Here is a 13,131-nt window from a genome sequence, read left to right as displayed (position 1 = left end):
AAAGTGCTTTACAAGCTTAAAGGGCTATATAAATGCTATTATTTTGCATCAACTGAATGGAAATTTGTCATGTTTTATTATTTTTTCAGTGTATATAGATATTAGGATTGATCAAATGCAAATTAACTTAGAAACAGTACTAAATTCACAGGAGCTTTAATTATTACACGTTTTCTAAAAATAATACATATTAACATTAAATGCTATAAAAAAGTCTGGGAGCCTTAGATGAAGGGCCCTTCAAATCTAAAGCCTATGAGTTTAAATTGCAAAAAAGCAGTCTGGGGGCAGCTAGGTGGCACAGTAGATAGAGTACTGGCCCTGGAGTCAGGAGGACCTGAGTTCAAATCCGGTGTTAGACCAGATACTTGACACTTACTAGCTGTGTGACTCTGGGCAAGTCACTTAACCCCAACTGCCTCACCAAAAAAAACAAAACAAACAAACCAAAAAAGCAGTCTGTTCAATAAAAGGAAAGACTTCCTAACAATCTGAAACATTCATAAGCAGAAAGGATTGACTATCATCTGTGCTCTTCTTATCAACCATACTGTAGCAGGATTCCATTCCTACAAATGCACAGGCTGGAGATGAACTCTGAGGTCCTTGACAATTCAGACTCTGTGATTTAACTTGCAACTTTCTCAAGAGCCAAACTGAGGCCTGTCTTTTTTCAGCTGGTCCCCAGGGCTAGATTTTAAATTTGACTATTCTGCTAACTGCAGGCAACCAGGTATGAGACAGATTTTTAGGCTTTCCAGCTTTTAATCTTTACTGAGGAATGCAAGGCCTTATATAAGTGAAATTAAAGCTAATGAAGCAAGACATACTCTACTATGGTTGAACTGTTATTTGAATTCAAGAGGAAGAACACAAGAGAAGTTTAGATTCCTTTCCTGAAATTGATTTTCCTCTTCAAGGAGTGAGTAGACATTGACAGAAATAAAAACTGCCCACTCCCATATCAGGTCAATCAACTGTATGAACAAAATTACCATATAACTCTGCTTTTCTCTCTCACAAGCCTATGTCATACACCACAAGGGCCACTTAGTGACACCCACTGCCTGCAATTTTAGAAAAATCCAAGGCTAGGCAATTACCTTGCATTTTAAAAGAATCATTTTCCCCCTCTTGAACAATTTGTGGGCAACTTTAAAATAGTCTCTTTCAAAACAAAAACAAACAAACAAAAAAAACAAAAAAATCCCTTTAAACAAGCAGTTAAAATATTTTTTTCCCAGAAGACTGGCAAGTGTATCTTTTCCTGTGGTGATCAAGAATCGCAGATTTAGAGCTGGAAAGGGCCTCAGAAAACATGTAGTCCAAACCCCTTATTTTACAGATGAAGAAACTGGATCAGAGAGGCTAAGTAACTTAAACACAGGTCTCTGACTCCATTCACACTACTCTACACTATCTCTGACACTCACAACTAGTATCTGTAGCAAATTGCTGCTGGATAGTTCAAAAACCTCAACATCTGAGGTTCAAGCTGAAGTACGGAAGTAGGACTTACCTGTGCAATAATGGAAAGAATGCCAAGGACAGCTATAAATGCTGCAACACTTTCTGGTGAAAATCTCATTATCTAGAGTTTTAAAAAGTTTAGGTTAATAGATAATAAATACTACAGCATAATATACAACAACATAATAAATACTATATTGTAGAAGAAACCTCTGAAATAGTGCCTGGCACATAGTAGGCATTCAATAAAATGTTTGTTGAACTGAAAGAATATCTTACAGGTCTGAAACAGTTAATGCACCTTCCAAGAATACCTAATTTAATAAGAAATACTTTCTTTGGGAGATTCTGGTTAGTGGATGCCAGTAATATATTATGTGATATGGAGAAAACAATTGGAAATTATTTCAAAACAGGCACTTTAGGGCTATTTTACAAACAACTAACTATCTTATCTCTAGTGCTATATAAAGCTAATATTCTCCATTTAAACTCTATACAGATGAAAGACAAAACATTTCTATGTTATTTCTATCCAGATATCTCTCAAATGTCTGCTATTGGTCACAAAGGAACTAGGTGAGAATATAGAAATGGTTTAATGCACCAAAGAACACCAAAGGAAGGACACAGAGGGAAGGAGGACCATCAAAGCCCATATCCTTCTGAAAAAGTTCAGTAGCATCATTGTATATATCCCTGTTTTGCAAAAGGGAACATGAAAAATGATCAACTGTACAAAATGCTATCTATAAAAACTAGTATTTGCTTTTATAACCAAAAGCAACTCCATGGCAGGGAAGAAATGCCTCCCTCCTGAAAAACACTTTTTGGTAGTGATTAAATATCAAATATTTATGGTTGAACCAAGAAGAAAATTACATTTTGTCAGAATTAGACTATTTACCTGTCTGAGGTATAGAAAGAAGCTGGAATATTGGCCTGCCTCCGGTAGGTAAGAGAGAAACACTGTTATGCAAATTAGCAGCACTACAGAATCTTGGCCCACTTTCTTTAAGGACTAGAACAAGAAAGAGACAAATATAAGATCTTAAACCAAAAATAAGGGTTGATCTTAATATGTAAAGATAAGCTTTAGCTTAATTTTTTTTTTACAAACTTGTCATTACATATATTTTTAGCTTTATTATCTAGGTATGTATTTTTTAAAACAATAATAAATAATATTGGTGACAGATAAGAGACAGAGAGTAAGAGCATTGCACTGGTATCCTCAAGCAGTCAGGAGAAAGTGAGGAAGTCCTCCAGCATGTTGGGTAAACACTTTTTGGAAAACTTGTAGGAGAACATGGATACCCACAGAGGATGGGTAGACATGAATAGGTTACAATTTACCTAAGCTGAGGAAACTTCCACATCAATGAGATCACAGATCTGAGTAGTTGAATAATAAATAACTACCCAGTTGGGGGACCTCAGAACTTAAAAAACACAACAACCCTACCATCCATGCTATTCACCTTTTTTTTCGGGGGGGGGAGGGACATAAATAACTTTTATAAGTAACTTACTGCAAAAGGATCTGCCTGTTCCCAAGAAATGGGTGCTCCCCAAGATGCTGGCCTCATCTTCTCTGGCAATGATTCTGGCACAGCAACAAGAATAAAACAGATATCTAGCAAAGCTATAGCTGTGGCAAGGACCACCACTAAGCTGTCCCCATATGCTCGTCCGAGGTAGGCACCAATAGCAGGGCTGGTTACTAAACTTGCAGCAAAAGTTGCTGAAACCTGCAAGAGATAAAGAGCATATAACCGTGTGCTCTGTGTGTGTGTGTGTGTGTGTGTGTGTGTGTGTGTATGTGTACCCTTGATATAGTGAAGATATTGTCTTGCAAATTCTGTTACTTCCACAACTCCCCATTAAATGTGCACCAATGTAGATACAACGTTGTACCATTTAAAACACTTTGCTTTAGTAGAAGCATATTTTTTAAAAAATCTCCTTTTTTGATTCCTCTAGAAATAGGTAGTACAGTTGATAATGTTGGACCTGGAGTTAAGAAGACTACAAATCTAGCTTCAGATACTTAGTAGCTGTGTAACACTAGGGATGTCATTTAACCTGTCTGCCTCATTTTCCCCATCTGTAAAATCAGGATAACTGTGGCACGCACCTCCCAGGACTGTTGTGAGGATCAACTGAGATAATATTTATAAAATGCTCTGCAAAACTTCTGGTACTATATAAACATTATTATTGTTATTATTATATTTCTCTGGTCTAAAAACTCTTTCCAGACTTGTCTCTTTATAGACTAGGTCAGTGAGATCAAGAATAAAAGGCCTCTCTTAAGGAAACGGTAAGGGTAGAAATTAGCTTTAACAGCAGACCCTGGAAACAAGATAGGTGCTTAATAAAAGCTTGTTGACTTTGAAAGACTGAATGCCTCTAATCTATTTAGATCACTGCCTTCTCCACCCCTAAAGTAAATGGATTATTAATTGATCATCAAAGTGTAGTAAAGAAAAACCACTATAATCTATCCTCCTCCATTGATAATGATACTGATATTGATCTCTGGGTAGAGTACCTTCCAGTCCAGAAGAGTAATTCAGAAAGAGACTAAATAGTGACCTTTTTAAATATTAATCCCAAATTACATTTTAACATATCATGATTCTTTTTCTTGTTTAAGATTCCTTTTAATGTTACCTCAAATTGACTTGGGGTAGAGTCATGTCTGAGGGGATAGAGTTAGGATTGACATTTTGGACATTTCTCTCTAGGCCAGAAATTCACAGATTTCTCTGAACCATAAGTAACTAAAGCCAATCTACTAAATTACAGATAATGGAGGGAGGGAGATTCCACACCAAAGAGATCACAGATCCTTGAATCTAGTGATACATGAACTATGAAGCCAAATATAGGACAACTATAAGAAGCAGCTGACATGAAACAGGGCTACGGAAGTATACTAAGTCCCCTATGCCTAATTCTCTCCTCATTGCCTCTTTAGGATACATATTACAAAATAAGTCCTTGGTCTGATCTGAATGAGAAAACCTTATCAATCAATCAATTCTAAAATAATGAGCTGCACTGAAATAGTTTAAAATCATTCTTATTCAAAGTTTAACTAGTTTCTAAAGGAAAAGGCTCCTATATTTAGCCCAGGAACAGCTTCTCCCTGACATGATTAGGGTAATGATAAGATTAATAGAAGGAAGAAATATTTAATAAATTCAATCAACTCAACTATTTACCATTGAAATAATTACTCCTCTTAGTTTCCTTATTTCTGTCAAAAGTACTACCATTCTTTCAGTAATCGTGGTTCATAACCTCAAATCTTTGACTCTTATAAGACATTCCTCCACATCTAATTAGTTGCCAAGTCTCGTTGATGTTACCGTCATCACCCAATCTCTCACATCTGCCCTGCTGTCTTTACAAATATTACTACTAATGTATTTTAGTCCATCTTTACCTCTCACTTTTCTACTGACTGTTCTCCCTCTCTCAAATGCCTCTTTCCTTTAATGTATCCTTAATATAGCTCCCCCTTAAAAATCCTGTGAAAGCACAGGCTTTTTCTCTATCTTCATTTTCCTCAACCTTTCTGCGGCCTTTGACACAATTGTTCACTCCCTGATACATCCTCCTTGATACTTCTTTCTCTCTAGACTTTCAGCACACCACTCTCTCCTTGTTCTCATCCTACCTATCTGATGGCTCCTTCTGTTTCCTTTGCTGGATCCTCTTCTAGAGCATACCCTCTAACCATAGGTGCCCCTAGGCCACTTCTCCCTCAATACTACTTCACTTAGTGATTTCATCAGTTCCCATGTATTTGACCATCTTCTATGCCAATGACTCTCAAATCTACCTGTCTTGCCCCAGACTTTCTCCTGTCCTACAATCTTGGATCTCCAAATGCCTTTTAGACTTTTTGAACTCCAGTAGACATACTATATTCAAAATGTCCAAAACCAAACTCAGTATCTTTCCCCCCTAAAATCTCCCTACCACATACCTTCCCTAGTACTAGAAAAGTGCAATGTCATCCTCCCAGGTCCTCAGGCTCGATCCTGCATTTCTCACTCTCTCTCATTTCCTATATCCAATCTGTTGTCATGGCCTGTTGATTTCACCTTTGTAACATCTTTCAAATACACACACCGCTCTTTCCTCTGACGCTGCCACCCCCCCCACTTTTGAAAGTCAACGAGTCCTGTGATTTTTTTTTTCTGACATGATTAGTTCCTCAAAGTAACAGCTTTGACTTAGATGGTGGTTATTTGCCTTTTTTTCCTCTTTAAAATCTGAATGGTTCAAGGCCAATTAGTGGTAAGACAGGGTTGCTGCTGGAACATGTTGTGTAGTGTCTGAAGAATGAAAACATCTTTCAGGGATCTTAGCAAATAACACATACCAGCCCATAAGCCATGCTTCTTTCATGTTCTTGAGTTATATCCGCTACATATGCAAATACCACTGAGAATGTCACAGCAAAAACCCCAGAAACAGAGATAACAGCAAAGTACCACCTAGAAGCAGATAACCAACAGGAAATGGTTAGGACAATTAGAATTTTCCTCCCAAAGTTCTACAAGTGAATCAGAGTAAAGATGGTTGAATTCAAACAGTAAATATCTTCCTGGAGCTACTTACTAACTCATTCTGTTTCTAACAATTTAACTTTTATAAATGGTTTGTACAAAATAGGGCTAGAAGAAACCACATGACAAAAAGACCTGAATTAATGAAATAACTATTTCATAAGATTCTATACCTAACTACTGAGGATCCTATAACCCTTACAGACACTCATTAAAATAAACAGGAGCTGCTCCATTCTATCATATTTGCCATTTTACCTAACAATAAATAAGTTAAATTGAGTAACATGCTAGTCAACATTTATTTTGTAGGTACAAATATACAATGCTACTCAACAAGCTACCTTTTATTCTCTAAATTATGCCTAAACCAACGGAATTAGAAGAAATCTGTTAGGGTGGCATTCCTGAGTAAATCTGGAAGACATTAAAATTACCAAACAGCATTCTGCAAGGATTTAAAAAAAACAAAACAAAACTAAACTTCAACTATTTTATTATATATAGTTGTTCCACAGTTAACTGGAGATAATGATATGGAACTTCACTGTAAGCAATTCCTATTGTAGTATCGATGTTTCCAGTTGTAAAAAACTCTTGTGTAGATTCCGTGAAATAATAAAACTTTCAAAATAGTCATTCCACTTAGAGGACCTTTTTTCTTGTTTATCTTTTTCCAAAATATGCTTTTCATGATAAATTCTTTGTTCTGTCTCTGTACACTTTCAGAAAAACTTATTTTGTTCTTCAAAGATAGGTTTACTCTACATTTGTGATTAGTTCAGGAAGAGCTACCTACTGAAGTTCCAATTTTCAATAAATGTTTAACCATCTATGCTATAATGATCTAAAACTAGACCAACTTCAAGCATAAGATGCATACTGCAAGATGGGAGCTTTTTGGAGGATATATATGTGTGTGTGTGTACTTATATACATATATATAATAGGTGTACGAATACAATAGAAATAACCAAGAATTTACAACATGAAAGATGTATATTCACTGTGAAAGTTAGGGTAGTTAAAGGAACTAAGGTTGAGGGGATTGGCCCTGGGACCTATAACATAGGTCCTATAACATAGAAGAAGGAAGATATCATTATCAATTTAACAGAACTGAATTCAGGTGGGACTGGCCACAGATACTCCTCTGTACATTCTCTTACCTTAAAGAGAAGGCTACAACTGGGGTAGATAAAAGCACAGTATCTATTCAGATTAAGATCTTAAACCAATCCAGCACTATATAACTATTTTTGTCGAAAAAAATGACCATGGGCATTAAAGAACTAACTACATGAAAAGTTTCAGTGAAATATAAAGGAAAACGGTCAGAGGACAGGAAGCTTAGGATTTGCCCAGGCTGAGTAAGCTTGAATAAATCATTTAAACTCCCCAGACCTAATTCTCTTCATCTGTAAAATGGAAGTATTGAAGATCATCTAGTCTGAGGTAATTTCCAACTTCAAAACCCTACAATTCATGATTTGATTACTATATTCTCTCAAAGTCTTTTAACAAATGTCAAAGGCAAGTTCATGGTAGGGGAGGAAAACCTAACCCCATAGGTTTAAAAAAAAAAGGGGGGGGGAGAAATTATGGGAGAGAGTATGGAAGGTTGTATTAGTTGCTAAAACCTTAACTAATTACTTACCAGGGGCTGATCTTCATTAATGGGATTGGTGCACAAGTGAAAAATACTGTTAGCAGCAAGAAGGACTTTCGACCCCAAACATCAGAAAGAGCACCAATAAGAGGGGCACTGAGGAATGACAATAATCCCTAAAACAATTTTTAAAAATGACTTTCACAAATTCATATAAACATTCTAGTCATTTTATTCACATAAAAAATATGACATACTGTATATGTAAATTATAATAAAGTATCCAATATAACAAGTTTGCAGTCACTATAATTTAATATTGTCCTTCAGAGAAACATTATATTTCATGAACACATTTGAAACAACAACAATAACAACAACCCTGGTAGTATTATTAAGGCTAAGAAAAGGGGCAGCTAGGTGACGCAATGGATAGAGCACTGGCCCTGAAGTCAGGAACACCTGAGTTCAAATCTGGCCTCTGACCAAACACTTGACACTAGCTGTGTGACCCTGGGCAAGTCACTTAACCCTAACTGCCTAAAAACAAACAAACGAAAAAGACTAAGAAAAAAACCCCAAAGTTTTGATTCTGAAACACAACTTTACATGGGTGAAAATAATTTCTATTTTCTTCATCTTCTATCAAAATTCTGTTGCCTTTTTTTTTTTTAAGTGAGGCAATCAGGGCTAAGTGACTTGCCCAAGGTCACATAGCTAGTACGTATCAAGTGTTTGTTCTGAGGCCGCATTTGAACTCAGGTCCTCCTGACTTCAGGGCCAGCGCTCTATCCACTGCGCCACTTAGCTGCCCCTATTCTATCAAAATTCTGGAAGGAAGGAAATAGTTCAGACAATAGTAACCATTTGAAGGACTCCAACAGTCAAACAAAAAGATCTAGCTGAATTCTGAATCATGACAGATTATCACTATGATCAATTCCATGAGAATTGGCACATGTTAAGAGAAATGTTACTGTACTTGATATTTCTAAAAGTGACTATCAAATCTAACCTAGAATAAAAAGAGTACATCACTGAGAAATCTATGCCGTATACAGAAGGTCCAAGAATTCTTTTTGTTTCTACTTCTACAATCTTAATTTCTTTATTAAAAAAAAATCTCTGGAAAGATGCCCAACAAATGAAAAATACAGCATTCTGTCATAAAATGGCTAATTTCAAAGGTGGATACGTTGCAAGAGAAATTATGTTATCAGTTATAAAAACTACACAGTAGATACAAAAAGTGTCGTCTACAAGAAATTATGCAGTTCACCAAACACCACTGTTTGCTACAAAAAATTACGAGAAATAAAGTAACATTTAAAATTTCTACTACAGTCTGTTTACAGCTCTGTGTGAATGTGTGTGTTTATATGAATAAAAAAATTGATCCTACCTTTACTCCTTGAATGAGGCCATTCATTAGAAATGTATGTTTAGGGAAGGTTTCATGTAATACCTAAAAAACAATAATAATCTTATAAACACCATTAAAAGTTATACCATTCAATACAAAAACAGATCTTTACATAAAAAACTAGTTATTATTATTTCATAAAAACATGTGAAAATGTATATGAGAAAACATGTTCTTGGAGGGAAGGGACTCTTGTTTTATTTTATATCTTCCTTTGTACAGTGTCTAATATAAATTTGTATCTACACAACCTCCATGAATGTTTACTGAATAGCATCATAAGTGAATATTACATAACCATTTGTTTGAACAAAAACCAGTAAACTATGTTGAAGTGGCACCTTGTACATTGTCTTTCCTGGATACCCCAAGTTGTTGGCACCTATCCCTGCCAAAAAATTTTACTTCATACATATTTTGTAATATATATATTTATTTATGCACACATTGATTCCCCTGATAGAATGTAAGCTCTAGATGGTTTCATTTGTCTTTGTATCCCTAGTGCCTAGAAAATCATTCTAAGTGCTTAATAAATGCTTGGTGACTGACTTATAAAAGCCAGTAGGCTAACTAGAGGGGGCATTAGTATCCGACAAATTCCTCCATGGTTTTGTCAAATTTCTTTATATTCCTCCTATTTTTCTATGGTAACTGCATTCCATTTTATTAAGGTACCAAAATGTATTTAATAATTTTCCTATTGTCAGACATACAGGTTGCCTTTAGTCTTTTTTTTTTAATTACAAATAATTCTGCTATGTAAATTTTTGAAAGAAAGTTTTTATTTAGTTTTTAATAACATTCATCAAGGCATATTCCCAGTAACGGAACTGGGTCAAATGACACTGATAGTTCCATTCTCTAAAAATATTACAGTTTACAATTCCACCAATATTGGACTTAAGTAGACTCTAAGTTCACTACAAATCCCCAACAGTGTGATACAGGAACCAAAAAAGTCAGGCATGCTATTCAGGATCAGGGAGGTGACTGGTTTATTGCACTCTTCCCTGGTCAGACAACATCTGGAATACTGTGATCATCAGTTATGGGTACCACATTTCAGAGAGGATGTGAGTATGATGGAGAAGTTTCAGAGGACAATCCAGAACAGCAAAATTGCTTATGACTACATCACATTCTTTTCTCAGTCTCCTTTTCTAGATCTTTATCTAACAGCATGCCCAGTAAATGTGTTTCCCTTAAATGTTCAACTCAAGACACCTTCTCTTTTTTCTCTGTGAGGGGGTTTACTTGGAGTCCACAGGCTCCAAAGGAGTCCATGGATAGATTTTAGGGAGCCTGTAAATTTTTAAGAATTTACACACACACACACAGACACAGACACAGACACAGACACACACACACACACACCCCCAGCTTTCCCCTTCTAGCATCACCAAATGCCTTTTGGACATCTCGAACTGGATGTCCTATAAACATCTCAAATTTATTATGGCCAAAACAGAACCCAACTTTCCTATTAACGTAAGGGGCACCATTATCCTCCAAGTCATCCAGACTCACACCCTGACTATCATCAACTCCTCACTTGCATTTATCTCACATGCACAATCTCTTGTCAAATACTGTCCTCTATAGCTTCACAACACCTCTCTTATACATCTCCTTTAACTCCAAATCTACAATTTTTTTTTCAACTTGGTAGTCACTTTTTTTGTATCTCTCCCACCTTTACTTTCTGAACTGGGGTACTGTGCCAAGACCAGGCTCTGCCCCCCACTGCAGAGAAGCCCTACTTGGCCTTGCTTGGGGTCACCTGGGCTGACTTCTACCTCCCAGGGTTAAGCCCCTCAGCATTTGTAAGGTTCAGAATACTGGCTATTCAGGGATCACTATCATATTTTGGGGCAGAGTATTCGAGACCTCAGAGCCCTGGGGCTTTCCTGATGATTGCTGCTGCGGTGCACTGATTGCCTCTTCTGGTAGCTTTCCAGGTTCCTCCTGCCGGATTGTGTCCACCCCATTTTGGGGCTTTTGTAGGAGAGTCCTTTGCTCTTGTTGCTTTGAGACACAGATCCTTACAGGTTACACCTGCCTGTAGCATTTCTCGGATCACACTGGAAGCTACAAACTTGCTTCCCTATGCTGGCATTAGTTTTGCTAACAGCACCCGTTCCTTTAGCGAGAAGGTTCTGATTGACTTTTGAGTAGTTCTGGGGTGCAATTTATTGTAGTTCCTCATTGAATCTTTTTTTTTTTTAATATTTTAATTTAATTTAATCATCCAAAACCTAACTTTTCACCTTTTCTCAACTTCTCCCCTCAACCCAACTGAGAACACAAGAAAAACAAAACCCACTACAAATACAGAGTCAATTAAAACAAATTTCCACATTGGCCATGTCTAAAATATGTCTCATTCTATATTCTGAGTCCTTTACCTCTCTATCAGGAGGTAGGTAGCATGTTTCATCATTAGTTCTCTGGAATCCTGGTTGATTATCATACTGATAACAGTTCAGCATGACAGTATTTCATCACATTTATATTCTACAACTTGCTCATTCATTCTCCAATTTATAGAAACGCCTCAGATTCCCATTCTTTGCCACCTCAAAGATGTATAAATATTTTTGTACTTGCTTGGAGTTTGTTTTGCTTAGGACTAATCTCTCCCTTAACCTCTCCTCCCTCTAATTCCTTCTATTTCCCTTTTGAGTGAGAGAGGGAGAGTATGTGAGTGTGAGTGCGTGAGTGTGTGTGAATGGTGGTGGTGATGGTAGAAATAAGCATTTATATAGTGCTCATTATGTACCAGGCACTGGGCTTAAGTGTTGTATAAATATTACCTCATTCAGTCCTCATAACTACTTTGTGCTGTTATTGTACTCATTTTAAAATTGAGGAAACAGAGGTGAGGTGAAGTGACTTGCCTAGGGTCACCAAGCTACTAAGTATCTGAGGTCAAATCTGACCTCATGTCTTACTGATTCCTTGCTTGTACATGTCTACTTGTGGATCCTGACTGTGAGATAATTTTCCCTAATCTTCCTCTCTTCCTCAACTTCCAAATGTATTCCTTTCCATTCTTTTTTGTTTTTGTTTTTTTTGGTCGAGGCAGTTGGGGTTAAGTGACTTGCCCAGGGTCACACAGCTAGTGTCAAGCATCTGAGGCCAGATCTGAACTTAGATCCTCCTGACTCTAGGTCTGGCGCTCTATTCATTGTACCACCCGGCTGACCCCTTTCCATTCTTTCCTTAAGATCATCAAAATATAACAGAACCATTTCCAGGCCTTGGATCCCAGTCTAACTGAGCTCCCTCTATGAATCCTGACGATAACAGAGTTCTACCTTCTGCAGGAAGCCTTCCCCAGTCCCTTTTAATTTCAGAGTTTTCTCTCTTTTAATTGTTTCCTATTTATGCTGTATATAGCTTGCTTTATATATATTTGTTAGCAAGTTGCCTCTCCCATTAGATTGTAAACTCCTTGAGAGTAGGGGCTATCTTTTGCTTCTGTCTGCACTCTAGCGCTTAGAGGTGCCTGGCACAAAAGAGGTGCTTAATAAATGTTTATTGAATTGAATCTCTCCATATTTCAATGTAAACAGTTTATCTTCCTCCCAATGTATTTTTATTTCATTAAATATTTCTCAATTATATGTAAAATTTTTTAACTTTTTTTAAATTTTGAGTTCCAAATTCTCTCCTTCCCTCCCCTCCTCTCCCCCTTTCATCAGAAGGCAAGCAATTTTATATAGATTATACATGTGAAATCATGCAAAACTTATTTCTCTATTAGCCATGTTAAGCAATTTATCCTTGTTTAGTCCTTTATCAGTGTTCATTCATTTTTGCCTTTTTATGTTTCTCTCCCCTCTTCTGTTTGAACTTTGAAGCTTCTCCACAGCCCTGGTATTTTCATTAAGAATGTATGGAAGTTGGGGCAGTTAGGTGGCGCAGTGATAGAACACTGGCCTTGGATTCAGGAGGACCGGAGTTCAAATCTGGCCTCAGACATGTAACATTTACTAGCTGTGTGACTCTGGGCAAGTCACTTAACCCCATTACTTAGC

At 36.8% G+C, this 13,131-nt stretch overlaps 1 protein-coding gene across 1 annotated transcript in view; it reads right to left on the bottom strand.

The window, feature by feature from the left end:
* MFSD14A (major facilitator superfamily domain containing 14A) overlaps positions 1-13,131 on the bottom strand; it is a 33,070-nt gene that overhangs the window by 7,590 nt on the left and 12,349 nt on the right. Inside the window, exons 3-8 of the mRNA XM_027868266.1 lie at positions 9,068-9,130; positions 7,714-7,841; positions 5,870-5,984; positions 3,003-3,221; positions 2,378-2,491; positions 1,520-1,591 (exon numbers count right to left, since the gene is read on the bottom strand). Coding sequence (XP_027724067.1) covers positions 1,520-1,591; positions 2,378-2,491; positions 3,003-3,221; positions 5,870-5,984; positions 7,714-7,841; positions 9,068-9,130 — 711 coding nt within the window. The remainder of the gene's footprint in view (positions 1-1,519; positions 1,592-2,377; positions 2,492-3,002; positions 3,222-5,869; positions 5,985-7,713; positions 7,842-9,067; positions 9,131-13,131) is intronic.

This window comes from Vombatus ursinus, unplaced genomic scaffold (assembly GCF_900497805.2).
Source record: "Vombatus ursinus unplaced genomic scaffold, bare-nosed wombat genome assembly UNPS02014787.1, whole genome shotgun sequence".
Lineage (NCBI taxonomy): Eukaryota > Metazoa > Chordata > Mammalia > Diprotodontia > Vombatidae > Vombatus > Vombatus ursinus.
Note: the sequence above shows the minus strand (reverse complement) of the source record. Positions and strands in the feature narration are given on the sequence as shown.